General features: G+C 42.2%; 1 protein-coding gene across 2 annotated transcripts in view; it reads left to right on the top strand.

Moving 5' to 3' along the window:
• The window catches only part of CDC5L (cell division cycle 5 like), a 50,518-nt gene that overhangs the window by 4,268 nt on the left and 28,747 nt on the right, over positions 1–17,503 (top strand). Inside the window, exons 3-8 of one of the 2 annotated variants that reach the window (XM_058662367.1) lie at positions 413–574; positions 1,082–1,209; positions 3,312–3,411; positions 10,216–10,434; positions 11,775–11,919; positions 13,931–14,119. In XM_058662367.1, the coding sequence (XP_058518350.1) occupies positions 413–574; positions 1,082–1,209; positions 3,312–3,411; positions 10,216–10,434; positions 11,775–11,919; positions 13,931–14,119 (943 nt within the window). Of the gene's footprint in view, positions 1–412; positions 575–1,081; positions 1,210–1,579; positions 1,721–3,311; positions 3,412–10,215; positions 10,435–11,774; positions 11,920–13,930; positions 14,120–17,503 lie in introns of those variants that run through there. The other variant, XM_058662372.1, reaches the window with a different exon arrangement.

Raw genomic sequence — 17,503 nt, 5'->3', positions numbered from 1 at the left:
CTAACTTGTTTCTTTTACTGGCACTTTAACACCAGGCCAGTCTTTGATAGTATTCACATTATGCTTGCCAACTTCTCATCCAGCTGAGTAGACTAACTGGAAAAGATGGTTTGAATGGGGCTTTAAGAAAGATAGTGGATATTTACTTAAGTTAAAAGTAGAAGTAAATGGTAGTTGAGAAAGAAGACATATGATTAGTTTCAGTTAAGTTCTTAAAGCATAGCCAGTTTTACATAATTAAAATATAGTAGACTAGAGAGATGGGCTTCTTAGGTAGTGTAAGGTTAACCAAGCAATGAATATTCTGTTGTCACAGAGAATAGCTGGAGTAATTGAAGGATGAGGGCATGTGTTTTTCAGACATATTTGTGCTAGTGAGTGGTTAGAGTATGAAATGATATCTTTTTAATAGGTATGAGTGGCTAGATCCAAGCATTAAGAAAACAGAATGGTCCAGAGAAGAAGAGGAAAAACTCCTACACTTGGCTAAGTTGATGCCGACTCAGTGGAGGACCATTGCTCCAATCATCGGAAGAACTGCGGCCCAGTGCTTAGAACATTATGAATTTCTCCTGTAAGTGAACCTTCAGAAGTGATGAGAAATATGTGTGTGTTCTGAATGAGGTTCAACAAACCTTTAGCATTTCTTGTCTTTAAGCTTTTAATTGTGGGTATAAATAAAGACCAAAGATCGAAAGTGTATTCCAGATCTCATATGGTAGGTCAGAAGTATGTCTTCTGTTACATGCATTTTAAAAGAATTTTTAAAAAAATTATAGATACTATGTGTTTATAGAAAATCTGGGAAAGCTAAGTGCTGGGTGAAGCGTTTTGATTCTTAGGGCATTTTTTATTAGCATGGCTGTGCTGTATTTGTGTTTAAGAGACTCTTACAAGGAATCGAAACACTTCAGTAGAGAATGTTAATTTCAGATGAGGCAAGACTAGAAATGCTTTATTTTGTAAATATCCAGTGGGGATATTTTTTTGGAAAAAAAAAAAATGCCAGTGCAAGGAAGGCTGGTAATATAATATGAAATAGTACAATATTGTAGCTGATTCAATCTGAGCTTTCTTCTAGGGATAAAACTGCTCAAAGAGACAATGAAGAAGAAACAACAGACGACCCACGAAAACTTAAACCCGGAGAAATAGACCCAAATCCAGAAACAAAACCAGCACGACCTGATCCAATTGATATGGATGAGGGTAAGGATGTGCTTGGGAAGAGTTTGTTTTATTAGTACCTATTAACTCAGCAGGCCTATTTTTAATTTTTCAGCTCTCTTTTGAGTCCTGACTTTTTGAGTCCAAATTCTATCAGCAGTTCTTACTTTAAGTATCTTTCTGTGTGGGTCCAATTTTCCTATTGTAGATGACCAGCTGTTTTGAACACTGCTCCTTTATCTTCTACTTCTTCAAATGCTTAATAAATTAAGCAGTGTAATGCCACTGGGCGTGTTTTCCAGAAGCTAGAGTTAGCTCTTGAGTTTCCTGATCATCATTCTCCTTCCACAGAGAGGCAACAATTCAGGAGATTGGCCCTCACTCCTCCTATTAACTACTTGTTTGACTTTAGGCAGGTCATTTAACCTCTGAGATGGCAACCCTGCAGGATTGTGATGGAGACTTAATGATGATTCGATGAGGCATTCAATCAAGAATCAGAGAAATTGGATTTTAAACCCATGCCTGCCACTTATTAGCTATTTGACCTTAGGCAAGTCACAAAATTTCTGAGCTTTGATACCTTTTCCTGTCAACTGGACAATGATACCTGCTTTTCCTTATGTGATTGTTGAGAACACTAAATGGATATTGAGAGGTTGCTTTGTTTTGTTTTTATTGGAAAGTCAGATATACAGAGAGGAGAGACAGAAAGATCTTCCACCTGCTGGTTCACTTCCCAAATGAATGCAGTGGTTGGAGCTGGGCTGATCTGAAGCCAGGGGATAAGAGGTTCTTCTGGGTCTCTCACGTGGGTATAGGATCACAAGGACCTGGTCCATCTTCCACTGCTTTCCCCGTCCATAATCAGGGAGCTGGATGTGAAGTAGAGCAACTGGGACATGAGTGGGCACCCATATGGGATGCTGATACTTGCAGGTAGAGGATTAGCCAATTGAGCCAATGCGTTGGCACTGGCTATTGAGTTTTTTTTTTTTTTTTTAATTATTTTTTTTTTTGTGTGTATCGTTTGGATATTGAGTTTTTAAAAAAGTTTGAAGCTCTGGCCATTGCGCCCGCTTAAGGAGTGAATCAGTGGACAGAAGATCTTCCTCTGTCTCTTCTCCTCTCTGTGTATCTGACTTTGCAATAAAAATAAATAAATCTTTAAAAAAAACAACTTTTCTTTTTTTAAAGTTTTTTTTTTTTTTTATTTATTTTAAAGGCAGAGTTACAAAGAGAGAGGGCCGGGCACAGAGATCTTGTGTCTTTTGGCTCAGTCCAGATGGCTGTAGTGGTTAGAGCTGAGCCTGGCCAAAGCCAGGAGTTTCATCCAGGTTTCCCTTCTGGATGGTAGGGACCCAGACACTTGGGCCATCTTCAGCTGCTTTTCTCAAGCCATTAACAGGCAGTTGGATTAAATGTGGAGCAGCAGGATGCTGGCATTACAGGCCATGACTCCTTACTTTGCTACAACACAGACCCCTTGTGGAACATTCCAAAATGCCAATACCTAGGCCCGCACTACAAATAGTGACTCATCGTGTCTGGAGGTGAGAAGGGGGTTGTGGTAGAGATGAGGGAGGGGGGTTGTGGTAAGGGAGGCCAGTGTTTTGGAATCTGGGTCATTTTAAGACTTATGTGATTTCATTGGACAGCCTTGCATAGGAATTGGTCTAAGGCATTAGGAATAGCATTTAGTATCCTGGAGAGCTGTGGAAAATATGCTGGAGGAAATATTTATGAGAAAAGATTTTCTAATGAGAATGAGCCGTTCTGCATAGTTGTTATGTTTCATAATTTGTACTGTACCAGTTAGTTGATGATGGGTGGAGGATACAGTGATTAGGGCTGCCGTGTACTAAATACTTGCTATGTGGTTTATGTATTTCATTGTACTGAGTACTTCTCAACATCCCTGACAAGTAGGAATTGTTATTCCAGTCTTAGAGGGGAGCATGCTCAGGGAGTAAGGTCACATAGCTTGCAGATGGTGGGCCTGATTTTTATCCTGTTCTTTGGCTTCAAACCTTAGGCTATTTCTATTATGCTATTCTATGTAATGAGTATATTTAAGAAATAGGGCTCATCTGTTACATGCCTGCTGTTGGAGAACTCAGTTTTTCTTCTCTTTATTTTTGCAGATGAACTTGAGATGCTTTCTGAAGCCAGAGCTCGTCTAGCTAATACTCAGGGAAAGAAGGCCAAGAGGAAAGCCAGAGAGAAACAGTTGGAAGAAGCAAGGTATGATTGTCTCCATCCATGTTCAACATTAGTTTATGTGTCCAAAGGCCCAAGAAAACTGTGTGCTTTATCAGCCAAACCTCTTGGGTGAATAATAATTGGAAGGATTCAATTTTTATTTTGGTAGTATTTCTTAGCTTCCTCATTACTCTGAAAATGCTGCTTAGAACAAACACTTCACTTGATCCTGGCCAAAAGGCCAAGAAGCAATAGAACAAAAACTTCTTTTTTTTTTTGAGATTTATTTATTTTTATTGGAAAGGCAGATATACAGAGAGGAGGAGAGACAGACAGGGAGATCTTCCGTCTGATGGGTCACTCCCCAAGCGGCCGCAATGGCTGGAACTGAGCCAATCCAAAGCCAGGAGCCAGGAGCTTTTTCCGGGTCTCCCTCACGTGGGTGCAGTGTCCCAATGCATTGGGCCGTCCTCAACTGCTTTCCCAGGCCATAAGCAGGGAGCTGGATGGGAAGCAGGGCTACCGGAATTAGAACTGGTGCACATATGGGATCCCAGCGTGTGCAAGGCAGTGACTCTAACCTCTAAGCTGCTGCACCGGGCCCTAAGCTATTTTTTAAGCATTTATTTATTTTTATTTGAAAGGCAGTTTCACAGAAAGAAGTGGAGGCAGAAAGGAAAAGATCCTCCATTCGCTGGTTCACTCACCCAAATGGCTGCAACAGCTACAGCTGAGCTGATCTGGAGCCAGGAGTGTCTTCTGGGTCTCCCACACAGATGCATGGTCCCTAGGCTTTGGGCCATCTTTTACTGCCTTATCAAGCAATAAGCAGAGAGCTGGATTGGAAGTGGAGCAGTTGGGATATGAACTAGTGCTCATATGGGATACCAGCATGTGAAGTTGTGAGGATTAGCCTGTTAAGTTGTGTTGTATATTCACCTTGGCTGGATGTGATGTACAGTGCAGGGTTATTTATTTAAAGGAATTGTTTAATTGTAGATATGTTTTGTAACTCAAAGCATTTTTGTTGATAATATTTTTTTAAGGTTAAAAAATTATTTGAAAGACAGAGTTACAGAGAGAGTAGGAAAGACAAGAGATTTTTCATGTGCTGGTTCGCTCTGTAGGTGGCTGTGATGACTGGGACTGTGCTAGGCCAAAGCCAAAGCCGCTTCCAGGCTTTCCTGCATGGGAGCAGGGGCTCAGGTACTTGGGCTGTCTTCTGCTGCTTTCCCAGGCACATGAGCAGGGAGATGGGTGGGGTATGGCGCAATCGGGGATGATGTGGGATGCCAGCCCTGCAGGCAAACTTTAAACCTACTGTACCACAATGCTGGCCCTAAAATAATTACTTTTCATTTAATGCTGTTAAAACTTTGATTTTAGGACCCGGTTGATAGAATGCTTTATTTTTTTTTTAAGATTTATTTATTTATTTTTATTACAAAGTCAGATATACAGAGAGGAGGAGAAATAGAGAGGAAGATCTTCCATCTGATGATTCACCCCCCAAGTGACCACAACTGCTGGTGCTGTGCCGATCCGAAGCCGGGAACCAGGAACCTCCTCCGGGTCTCCCACACGGTGCAGGATCCCAAAGCATTGGGCTGTCCTCGACTGCTTTCCCAGGCCACAAGCAGGGAGCTGGATGGGAAGTGGAGCTGCCGGGATTAGAACCGGCGCCCATATGGGATCCTGGGGCATTCAAGGCGAGGACTTTATCTGCTAGGCCACACCGCTGGGCCCCAGTTTTTCAACATTTTGAGATATATTCCAGGCCTTTCTGTCAGCATGGATGTGCTCCTATGTGCGTGAGGGTCCTTTAATCAGTACCTGCAGCACCAGCATCCTCTGTGGGTTCCGTTTCAAGTCTGGGCTGCTTTACTTAGGATCCAGCTCCCATTCATGTGCCTGGGAGAGCAGCAGAGGCTGGCCCAGCGCTTTGTAACCAGTACCCACGGGGGACACCCCCAGGTTCCTGGCTCCTGGCTGTGGCCTGGTCCAGCCCTAGCCTTTGTGACCCTTAGGGGAGGAGATCAGTAGTAGAAGACTGTCTTTCCCTCTCTCTGGGTAACTTGGCCTTCCAAAAAAAAAAAAAGGTGATTGACAAATGGAATCAAATGTTTTGTTCAGAAAATTTTTGAAGCCCACATGATTTTATTTTTCATCATACACATTTCCATGATCTTTTTGAGGACCAGATGCGTGTGTGTAGCGCTAAGAGATAGAAGTCAGTGTGTGTGTATGAAGTCAGATGTATTCTGAGATTCCGTCTAGGTGTTGGCTTACTACTTTTAAGAATTTCTCCTGTCCTTGACCTTCAACAATCTTCATGCTCTGTGTGTGTATTTTTGTTGGTCTTGAACTTATTTGATCATCCTAGATGTGGAGATTGATGTTTCTCAATGATTTGGAGAATTTCCTGCCATTTTATCTTTGAATATTTTCTTTTTCTTTCTTTTTTTCTTTTTTTCTTTTTTTTAAAGATTTATTTATTTTTATTGGAAAGGCAGATATACAGAGAGGAGGAAGATCTTCTGTCCGATGGGTCATTCCCCAAGTGGCTGCAATGGCTAGAGCTGAGCCAATCCGAACCCAGGAGCCAGGAACTTCCTCCAGGTCTCCCACACAGGTGCAGGGTCCCAAGGCTTTGGGCCGTCCTCAACTGCTTTCCCAGGCCACAAGCAGGGAGCTGGATGGGAAGTGGAGCTGCCGGGATTAGTACTGGTGCCCATATGGGATCCCAGTGTGTTTAAGGCGAGTTTAACCACTACACTATCATGCCAGGCCCTTATTTTGCTTTCTTTTCTCCTTTCTTTTGGGTATTTGAGTTAGACATATTGCTGTGCTTAAAGGTGCTGTACTTAACTTTGAGGCACTGTTCACATTCCTTTTTTTCTGTATTCTTTTGATTGCAAAATTTGATCTCTTTGCAAATTTTCTGTATCTTAGTTTGAAGCCACTAATTGTGTCATTTCAGTGAAGTTTTTGCTTCAATTTTGTATCTTATTGTGGAAAAAAGTTTTTTATTTGAAACGCAGAGTTAGAGATCTTCCACCCTCTTTCACTTCCTGAATGACCCAGAGGTCAGAGCTAGACCTGTTCAAAGGAAAGCTGCTCTTCCTGGTCTCCCTTGTGGGTCCAGGGGTCCAGGTGCTTGACCTATCCTCCACATGAGTAGGGAGCTGAATTAAAAGTAGAAGTAGAGCGGTGAGAACTTGAACCAGCACCCATTGTGGAATGCTGGCTTTGCCGGCATGCCACGGTGCCAGCCCCCAAAACAAACTTATTTGTTTATTTGTAAGGGATGTGGGGTGCAGTGGGAAAAAGCGAAGGAGAGTGAGAGAGCTTAATTTTCTGGTTCACTCACCAAATGGCTGCAATGATCAGGGCTGAACTGAACCAAAGCTAGGTGCCAGACATTCTATTCAGGTCTTCAAGTGGGCATCAGGGATCCCAGAATTGGGCTGTCTTCTGCTGCTTCGCAGGCACAGTAGCAGTGAAGCGTATCAGATGTGGAACAGTGAAAATGCAAATCAGCACTCTGATACGGGATGCTGGCATTACACAAGGTAGCTTAGTTTGCTGCACCACAACACTGGCCCCAGCAAACATGTTTTGATTTCCATTTTGCCTTGGACTCTTCTTGAAGTACTTCCTGTTTATTGGTAGGTATGTGTTTGTTTATTTGAAAGAGTGACAGGAGTTTGGGGATAGAAGAAGGTCAACTACCTACTGATTGATTCTTCGAATGCCCACAGCAGCTATGGTCAGGCCAGGTTGAATCCAGGACCGAGGAGCTCCACCCAGGTTTCCCACATGGGTGGCAGGGTACGTCTCCTACCTTCTAGACTCATTAGCATGAGAGCTGGATTGGAAGCAGAATTGAGACTTAAAGCCAGGCACTGTGGTCATCCCAATCTGTACTTAACCCACTACATGTCAACACCCACTCCTGTGTAGAATTTTTATATGTTGCTCTGTAAACTCTTTGCACAGCACGTCTCGGGCCTCTTTGCATGCTAATTAGAATAGATTTAAAGCCTTTCTTTCTTTTTTTTTTTAAGATTTATTTATTTTTATTACAAAGTCAGATATACAGAGAGGAGGAGAAATAGAGAGGAAGATCTTCCATCTGATGATTCACTCCCCAAGTGAGCTACAACGGCCGGTGCTGCGCCGATCCGAAGCCGGGAACCAGGAACCTCTTCTAGGTCTCCCATGTGGGTGCAGTGTCCCAAAGCTTTGGGCCATCCACAACTGCTTTCCCAGGCCACAAGCAGGGAGCTGGATGGGAAGTAGAGCTGCCGGAATTAGAACCGGCGCCCATATGGGATCCTGGGGCATTCAAGGCGAGGACTTTAGCTGCTAGGCCACGCCGCCGGGCCCGATTTAAAGCCTTTCTTTTTTTTTTTTTTTTTTAAAGATTTATTCATTTTATTACAGCCAGATATACACAGAGGAGGAGAGACAGAGAGGAAGATCTTCCGTCCGATGATTCACTCCCCAAGTGAGCCGCAACGGGCCGGTGCGCGCCGATCCGATGCCGGGAACCTGGAACCTCTTCCTGGTCTCCCACGTGGGTGCAGTGTCCCAGTGCATTGGGCCGTCCTCAACTGCTTTCCCAGGCCACAAGCAGGGAGCTGGATGGGAAGTGGAGCTGCCGGGATTAGAACCGGCGCCCATATGGGATCCCGGGGCTTTCAAGGTGAGGACTTTAGCCGCTAGGCCACACCGCCGGGCCCTTAAAGCCTTTCTTAAGGATGTATTAATGGTTGCTGCATAGTATCTAATCTTATACCTCTTGAGTTAACTTATTTATTATTGAAGGGACAAGTGTTTAGCACAGTGATTGACTCTTGGTATACCTGCATCCCGCATTGAAGTGCCTTGAGTGGCAGGTGATGCCTCATGCACTTGGGTGTCTGGCACCTGCATAGACTACTGGCTTCATCCACAGCTGTAGCAGGCATTTGGTGGAGTGAACCAGTAAGTAGATCTGTGCCAGTTTCTTTGTTTTTGCCTTCCAAATAAAAATAAATAAGAAATTTAGAATTCCTACTGATGTATGTTTAGATTGTGTTGATTTATCTACGAAAGGAAGGGTGCTAGATGTCTTATAGTTAGGTCATTTCCTTGTGTTTCTGTTTGTTTCTTTAGGTTAAACCTTGATGAATGATATTACTAGCTTAAAAAGATAATCCATGAAAAACTTCTGGCTTTTAAGATGTAGTTCCAAATTCTCTTTGGGAAACTATACCAATTTATGTTCCTATCATCAGTGCAGAAGACTGTGTCCTTCTGTGCCTTTGCCATTAAAAAAGCCAAAAGTATATAGTGTTAATTAGAAATGCATAAATGGTTTTTGTTAATTAAATTTGTGATTCTTTAATCTTTATTTAAATAAAGCTTTTGTTATTTAGTTTGCATTTTTAAATTTTTGAGCTATTTATTTCCTTTTGCTCTTTGCTTGGAGGGCATTTTTTAAAAAAGATTTATTTATTTTTATTGGAAATACAGATATACAGAGAGGAAGGTCCTCTATCTGTTGATTCACTCCCCAAGTGGCCGCAATGGCCGGAGCTGAGCCAATCTGAAGCCAGTCTTCTTCTAGGTCTCCCACATGGGTGCAGGGTCCCAAGGCTTTGGGCTCTCCTCTGCTGCTTTCCCGGGCTACAGGCAGAGAGCTGGATGGGAAGCAGGGCTGCTAGAATACAAACTGGTGCCCATATGGGATCCCAGCACCTGCACGTCGAGGACTCCAGCCACCAGGCTACATCATCAGGCCCGTTTGGAGGGCAGGGACTGTCTACGGCCATACCACGCTGAACATGCCCGAGCTCATCTGGAGGGCAGGGACTGATAGAGCTCTCGTTGGCTGGTTCTCTCCCCAGCCTCCTACCGTGACTGAGGCTGGGCTAGGTTGCTACTGGGAGCCAGGAATCTAATCTAGGCCTCCAGTTTGGTGGCATGGTCCCAGTTACTTGGGTCATCACCTGCTGCCTCATAGGGTGTAAATTAGCAGACAGCCAGAATTAGGAACAACACTGGAGTTTGAACCCAGCTATTCTAATACGGATTAGATGTAAGTATCCCAAACCAGTATTTTTTAGGGGGTGTGGGTAAGATATGTTTTTCATTTATTTGAAAGGCAGAATGATGGGAAGAGAGACAGAGATCTTCCATCCTTTGATTTCACTGCCAAGTGACTGCATCAGCTGAATCTGGTGGCTGAAGAACCCAGAACTTGTTTACCCGTGTGGGTGCTGGGGTCCAGGTGCGTGCACCATCCTCTGCTGTGTTCCCACGCACATTAGTGGGAAGCTGGTTTGGAAGCAAGGAGTTGGAACTCAAACCAGCACTCAAATACGGGGTGCTTGCAAGCAAATGTTGGCTTAACTGCTGTACCACAGTGCTGTAACCCGCCAGCCAGCATTGTACCTGTCCAAACACCTGGACTACAGCGCATGAAAAACAAGCAACTTTTCATGGACTTTTAGCATTCCTAATATTAATTGTCTTTTAATTTTCATTTAGGATTTTTTTTCTAGTGCTATAGAGTTATAGAGTTTAAATCTCACAGCTGCTAATCTAATTCTTGACATTTATTTAAATTACACTTAGTAAGCACATTCCTATCTAGAGATAAGTTTTATGATAGTTCCTTCTGATTTTTCTTTTTGTATTATTTTGTATATACCTACTTTGTTTACCTTTAAAACTAGAATTTATTCTGAAATGCTGTGAGCTGAGGAGTTAAAGAAATCCTTCTGTCTGAAGTGACCAGATGGTTTATGAATGTTAGTGAATCCTCCCTGACCCGTGCGACTTTGTGTTCTTGTTCAGGCGTCTTGCTGCCCTCCAAAAAAGGAGAGAACTGCGTGCAGCTGGCATAGAAATTCAGAAGAAAAGAAAGAAGAAGAGAGGAGTTGATTATAATGCTGAAATTCCGTTTGAGAAAAAGCCTGCACTTGGTTTTTATGACACTTCTGAGGAGAACTACCAGGCTCTTGATGCAGATTTCAGGAAGCTGAGGCAACAGGATCTGGACGGAGAGCTGAGATCGTAAGCTGCTGTTCTGACATGGGAGGTGGAAAGATAGAATAGAAATTCTGTGAAGGACCACCTGATATCTTTGTCGGAGCCAGAAGTTTGTTCTTTAGCAGAGGGCAGCCTTCGTGTACTTTTACTATGGGTTCATCTTTCTGAGAAAACTAGTGACCTTGGCTATCATGTTTTTAGGTCCTGCATACTGTTTGTGGCTCTTGAATTGTAGTGTTTGGTTCTGAGTGGACTATTCCCTCACCGAGTCACATTTTACCACATACGTATGTGTTCAACAGACAGCTGTTTTACTAAGAACCTGAAGGAATCTGTTGTCACAATCAAGTGATTTCTTTCGTGCGGTAGGGAGAGGATCATTTCTAGTGGAAAATTTTACCCTGGTTTTAATCAAAGTTAAAGGAAAAAAAATGACTAGTGCATTCTTGAATATTTTCATTTGATTGGGATAGATAAGCATATTATAACTTTTTTTATCTTAGAAGTTAGAAGTTTTTTTTTTTTACTGTTTTATTTGTTTGAAAATCAGAGCTCTAGAGAGGGAGGGGGAGCGAAGAGGAAGGAAGAGAGGAAAAAAAGAGAGGTCTTTATCCACTGGTTCATTCACCACATGGCCACAACAGCCCCTGTGTCAGGCTGAAGCCAGGAGCCAGGAGTTTCTTCTGGGTCTCACGTGGCTGCAGGGGCCCAAGGAGTTGGGCCCATCCTTCACTGCTTTCTTAGGTCATTAGCAGGAACTGGATCTAAAAGTAGAGCAGCTGGGACTCAAGCTGGCACTCACATATGATGCTGGCACTGCAGGCAGCGGCTTAACTAGATATGCCATAGTGCTGGCCATGAAGGTTTTTCATATTGTCAAAAGCTTTTAGGATTTCTTTAAAACTTACATGTGAATATTGTGGGATGAGCATTTTATGATCATCAAGGAGTTTTTTTAGCTTCCTATTTGCTTGATGCCTTTGCGTGTCTATTGACATGAAGTGTTGCTAGCCAAACGTGTTAGTCACTGTAAATTAGGATTTTCTGGAATCTACTCCCTTGTATTTATTTGTCAAATCACGATCTTGCTTTAGATATGCTGGAGAGGAAAACGAGTCATTTGGAAGTAATAGACTGGGTAGAGGGAAAGAAAGACACTGAGAAGAAGGCGAGGAAGGTGCCCTAGCTGTGGGCCTTTTTAAAGCCCTCAGTGTCATCTACTTACGTAATAGTAGGAAACAACTGAATATGTATTTAGTTATTGGAAATGGGACTTTTTTTTGAAGTGCGTGAATATTTATGACTTTAGTTGTTTTTGCTTATTTATAACTTACAATTGCTTCTTCTACCTTGACCCATGACAGTGAAAAAGAGGGAAGAGATAGAAAAAAAGACAAACAGCATTTGAAAAGGAAAAAAGAATCTGATTTGCCATCAGCTATTCTTCAAACTAGTGGTGTTTCTGAATTTACTAAGAAGAGAAGCAAATTAGTACTTCCTGCACCTCAGGTAATCTGAAAAGTTTTTCATTGTGTGAATGTATATGCATGCACCATTTATTCAGCAAGCTTTTGAGGGTCAATGTACTACTCTTGTGTTAGATGGCTTTTAGAAATTTGTAGTCTTAGGGATGAACCACAGATCTAGGATGATGAATAAGCAGCAGGTTTTCATCAGGTGTTAGCCAGTCAGTGGCAGCTCCTAGCCATGGGTCGGCAGGCGGGGCGCCCGGCCTCTGCAGCTGACAGTATGCTTTGGCTTTGTGGACATGAAGCGCCTTTCTCTTGGGATTGTTTTGTGTGCCTTGCTTCTCTTTTTGAAACAATGGCTGTGAAATCAGTGTGGGAGTTGTGGAGAAGAAATACAAACATTCCCTTACTCAGTATAATTTAGTCTTTAGTCCTTTGTCTTAATTATAGTTGGTTAGAAACATGGAAACTTGGAATAAATGCTTGTTTTGTTTTGAGTGCTACAGCTCTGTAGAGTCAAACAGGTTTAGTGGGACACAGGCAAGGACTTGAGAAACCAAAAGGGTTTCTTTTTCAAATAAGTGTGTTTGTTGTCAACACAGGAGTCTTGGACATAAACTGGTTTTATCACATGCTGCTTTTTCAGTAGTGATATTTCTGAAGTTGAAATTTTGCATATCTCTTTTAGTATCCCTTAAGATATTTATTTTGGCAAAATTACTAAGATAACACCTTTAGATTTTTCTAGGATTTGTGATTTCATGTACTCGCTTTGTTATTTTAATTGACTTTCAGTCTTTTTTGCGCTAATACTGATATGATAAATCTATAAAAATATTTTATTTATATTTGAAAGATAGATTTTACAGAGAGAGGGAGAGTTGGAGAGGGAAAGATCTTTCATCCACTGGCTTACTCCCCAAATGGCTGCAGTGGCTAGAGCTGACGTGATCTGATTCAGGAGCCTGGAGCTTCTTCTGGAGCTCCCATTTGGGAGCAGGGGCACAAGGAGTTGAGCCATCCTTTCGTGCTTTCTTAGGCCATAAGCAGAAAGCTGGATCAGAAGTGGAGCAGTCAGGACTAGAACTGGTGCCGGTATGGGATGCCAGCATCAACAGGTGGAGGATTAGCCTGTTGAGCCCTGATAAATAGTTTTGTTTAACCACTATTATTTTATGTCATTTTAAAAAAGATTTCCTTGTGTGTGGGGAGAATAGATTATTTATTTGAAAGTCATAGTTACAGAGAGAGAGAGAGAGAAAACTCTTCCATTTGCTGGTTTATACCTCGGATAGCCACAGTGGCCAACAGTAGGCCAGGTTGGAGTCAGGAGCTTCCTTTATTTGTTTTCTGTAGGTGGCAGTGAACCAGCACTTGGGCAGCCACCTGCTGCTTTCCCAGGTGCATTAGCAAGGAGCTGGATAGGAAGCAGAGCAGCCAGAACTCAAGCTGTTCCATTGGGGAAAGCTGATGTTGGAGGCTTTCATGTTTTGTGCCACAACTCAGGCCCTTGTTTCATGTTCTTGGCACATTAATTTGAGAAAACTTTGGCATGGAAGTATCAGGAGTTTTTTTCACTATCTTTGTTTATTTGAAAGAGTTGGAGACAGAGAGATATCTTCATCTGAAGATTCACTACCCAGATGACAGCATCAGCTGGGCCTGGACCATGGTGAAGCCAGGAGCTTTACCCAGGTCTTCATGTGCGTACAGGGGCCCTAGGACTTGAGCCGTCTTTTGTTGCTTTCCCAGACATGTTAGTAGGGTGCTGGATTGGAAGTGAAGCAGTTGGGACTCGGAACTGGCACCCCTATGAGATGCTGGCACTACAGGCAGTGGTTTAACCTGCTGTAACACAATGCTAGCTCCTTCGTCACACTTTTTGAAATTTCATTATGGAAATTTTTAGTGCTACACGAAGGTGAGTAGTGCTAGGAACCCCTGTGTATTCATCATACAGCTTCAATAATAACTCTTCCTAGAATATGAACATTTAAGCTAATTGATTCTTGATTAAAATGTTGCTTATTGTGACCACTGTGTCTTGTTAGATTTCAGATGCAGAACTCCAAGAAGTTGTAAAAGTAGGCCAGGCAAGTGAAATTGCCCGTCAGACTGCTGAGGAATCTGGCATAACCAACTCTGCTTCCAGTACTCTGCTGTCTGAATATAATGTCACCAACAACAGCATCGCTCTGAGAACACCGCGGACTCCAGCGTCCCAGGACAGAATTCTGCAGGTAAGGTGTCCAGTTACTAGAGTGGGCCTTCCATTTTGTCTGTGGTCCTTAGAAGGCTCATGAAGATCACCCAGCGGCTTGATTAGTTTGAGATTGGGTCCTGAAGTCATAGACCCTGGAGTGTCTCTTTGGTAGAGAAGTAAAGTGACTTGCAGACTGTTCAGATGATTTAATTCCTGCATTCATGAATTCAAAGCTGTTGGAGGCCAGCCCTTTGGTATTGTCAGTAAAGTTTAGCATGTATGTTTTAAAATTTCATGTCACCTACAGTCTTGGAAAGAAATCAGGTGTGTAGTCAGTGAGATTTAGAACTTTCTTGCATTTCTATACTTAGGCTGGCAAAGTGCCAACAGTACAGCTTCCCTGTCTGCTTAACACATCGGATAGACACAGCTCTGTGTGCCGGGTGTGTGCATGCCAAAATATGCACGCCTACAAAACCCTGCTGAGAAGTTTAGCAGCCTCGCATCTCATTTCCTCTTCTCTGATGATCAGAAATACAATTTTAAGGCTTTGATTCACAGTAAAATTTTTGATTCAGGAGCTATAATTGCCTAAGGCTTAGTAACAAAAATAGTTATATCTGTCATTGCTTCATTTGTGGAAACATCAATTAACAACTCTTTATTTTATTCCTTTATTGTGAGAGTGCATGTTACTGGGTGTTTTTTTTTCTTTTTTTGAAGATTTATTCATTTTATTACAGCCAGATATACACAGAGGAGGAGAGACAGAGAGGAAGATCTTCCATCCGATGATTCACTCCCCAAGTGAGCCTCAACGGGCCGGTGCGCGCCGATCCGAAGCCGGGAACCTGGAATCTCTTCCTGGTCTCCCACACGGGTGCAGTGTCCCAGTGCATTGGGCCGTCCTGGACTGCTTTCCCAGGCCACAAGCAGGGAGCTGGATGGGAAGTGGAGCTGCCGGGATTAGAACCGGCGCCCATATGGGATCCCGGGGCTTTCAAGGCGAGGACTTTAGCCGCTAGGCCACGCCACCGGGCCCATTACTGGGTGATTTTTGTCACGTTTTAGGCATTGTTGGTTTTTCCACATAAAATTTGGACATTGTCGCATCTGCTGTGTCATGCATGCACACATTTTGTGTTACACCATCTTCTACTACAGTTAGAACGTATCCTTGATTAGCTTTAATTTTGGTTAGTTTTACGTTCGTGATTTGCCTTAGGACTCTATTCCCAATTAATTGCTGAGCCATGATGTGGCTTGCAGTTTGAGTAAGCTACACAAGTACGTGTTGTTGTTTGTGTGTGTGCTCTATATAGCATTGTACTGTGCTTTGTAAGTAGATGTTTTATTTTGCTGCAAATTTTTTTGATTATTTGGCACCAGTCAACATCAGATTTTATGGACTCTTAGTCTTCATTTGATTAGGCTTACCTATTCTTAATTTTTTTTTTTTTTTTTTTTTATTTTTAATATCAACTTGAACGGCAGAGCAACAGAGAGAAAGGCAGGTGGAGGTCTCTCATCCAGTGGTTCACTTGGCTGCAATAGTTAAATCCTGGGCAGGCCAAGGCCAGGAGCTCCCCAGGAGCCAGAAACCCCCATCTAGATCTCCCAGTGGATGGCAGGGGCTCACAGGAGCTATCCTGTTCTACTGGATCCAAAGTGAAGCTCTGACAGGTGATAAGGGAATGCCAGCATCTCAAGCAGTGGCTTAACCCATTTGAAGAACTCTTTCCCAGAACTACTGCCCGAATGCTTGTTAATTTCCTTTCGCTGCACTCTAGACATTCCCGTGGATGTATTTTTGTGTTCTCATGTTAGCGTTCTTGCTTCACTCTCTTGTTGATGAATGTATCTTCAGTAGCTTTTGCAGAAAGGGTTCATGGAGGTGGTATTTTCTTTTGTTTAATTTTGTAATTGACATCTTCAACATTTCATTATTGATAGACACTTTTTGTAGACTTATTTTTAATACTCTGCATGTTTGTAAACCTCTTAATTTGATTAATAGTGTAATAGGTTATAGAATCCCGGATTAAAATGGTGTTCAGTTTTTGAAGGTAACACTTCAAGATCTTTTGGCTTCCACTGTTGCTGTTGCGACCTTCTGTGCTGTTTAGGTAGTTTATAGGAAACCGAAGTTTTTCCTTCCTGTGGATGTTGGTATGATCTCTTGTGTTCCATGCATGTTTTTGGTGTAGGCTCTTTTTTTTTTAATGTGCTGTGCAAGGTACTTGGTGGATTTTTTTTTTTCTAAAGATTTATTTGTTTTAAAGTCAGAGTTGGCCAAGATTGGGCCAGGTCTGTGCCAAGTGCTGGAAATTCATCTGGTCCTCAGGGACCCAAGCAATTGGATTGTATTCTGGCACTTTTTTTTTGGCTGCTTGCCGGGAACTGGATTGGATGTGGTGCAGCTGGAATATGAAGCAGCATCTATATGGATGCTGGCATAGAAGACGGCAGCTTTATTCACCGTGCCACAATACCAGCCCTGTCTAGAAAATTGTTTTAAATTTAAAAAAAAAAAAAAAAAAGAATTTAATTCTCCCTTTTCATTGATCTCGTATGTTTTCTTTTGCTCTCTAGTTTTTTTGTTACTGATTTTTTTTTTTTTTTGGTTTATTGTTAGGAGATTCTGTCACTTTTTTCTTTGTTCAGTTTTTTAAATTTTTGTTGTATCATTGTATATGCATTAGTTCTAGGCGCTTTTTAGAAAAATATGTGCAATATTTTCTTTGTTGCCTCATTTTTTTTTCTTTTTTTTTTAATTATATTTTTGACAATCTTCACATAGTTAATTACAGTAAAAAGGTTCAGGGGCTATAGGGAAGTGGGTAAGACTATTATGTCCATATTGTTCCCTTCATGTATCTAGGGTAAAGGGGGATATTGAGGGAGAAGCCCCACCCAGTTTCCCACCTACCCCAAGTCCTGGATGTGGGACATGCGCTGAGATACTTGCTCAAGTGGTTCTAATAGTTCATCAGTTATGAATCGCTGCCAATCCTGCCACTCCCAGCTCGGTGAGGTCGTTGAAGAGTCCATCACAAAGTCTCCATTTGCCCAGTATTTCGCTGCCAAGATATAGCTGAGGTGGTTGATTGACTTGTTCTTTCTTCTGTCTTCTCTTGGCTAGGGTTCTGAGTCCAGCATGTTGCCTCATTCCTAAGTCCTGTATATCTTTTACTTTGAAATTATTATTATTATTTGCTCTCTGTGTGTAAGTTTTTTGTTTGTTTTCTGTTTTTTTTTTTTTTATTTTTTAAATAATGATTGCATGGTTGATTAGGGTGGGAAAGATTGAGGTTTAGGGAAAATTGGGTGAATTCATTGCTTCCAAATTTGCTATTTCTTCTTGTTCCTGGAGGAGGGGAGAAACAAAAGGGGAAACCATTCATGGCTTTCCATGTGTCCC

The sequence above is a fragment of the Ochotona princeps genome, chromosome 1 (genome assembly GCF_030435755.1).
Source record: "Ochotona princeps isolate mOchPri1 chromosome 1, mOchPri1.hap1, whole genome shotgun sequence".
In the NCBI taxonomy this organism is placed as follows: domain Eukaryota; kingdom Metazoa; phylum Chordata; class Mammalia; order Lagomorpha; family Ochotonidae; genus Ochotona; species Ochotona princeps.
Note: the sequence above shows the minus strand (reverse complement) of the source record. Positions and strands in the feature narration are given on the sequence as shown.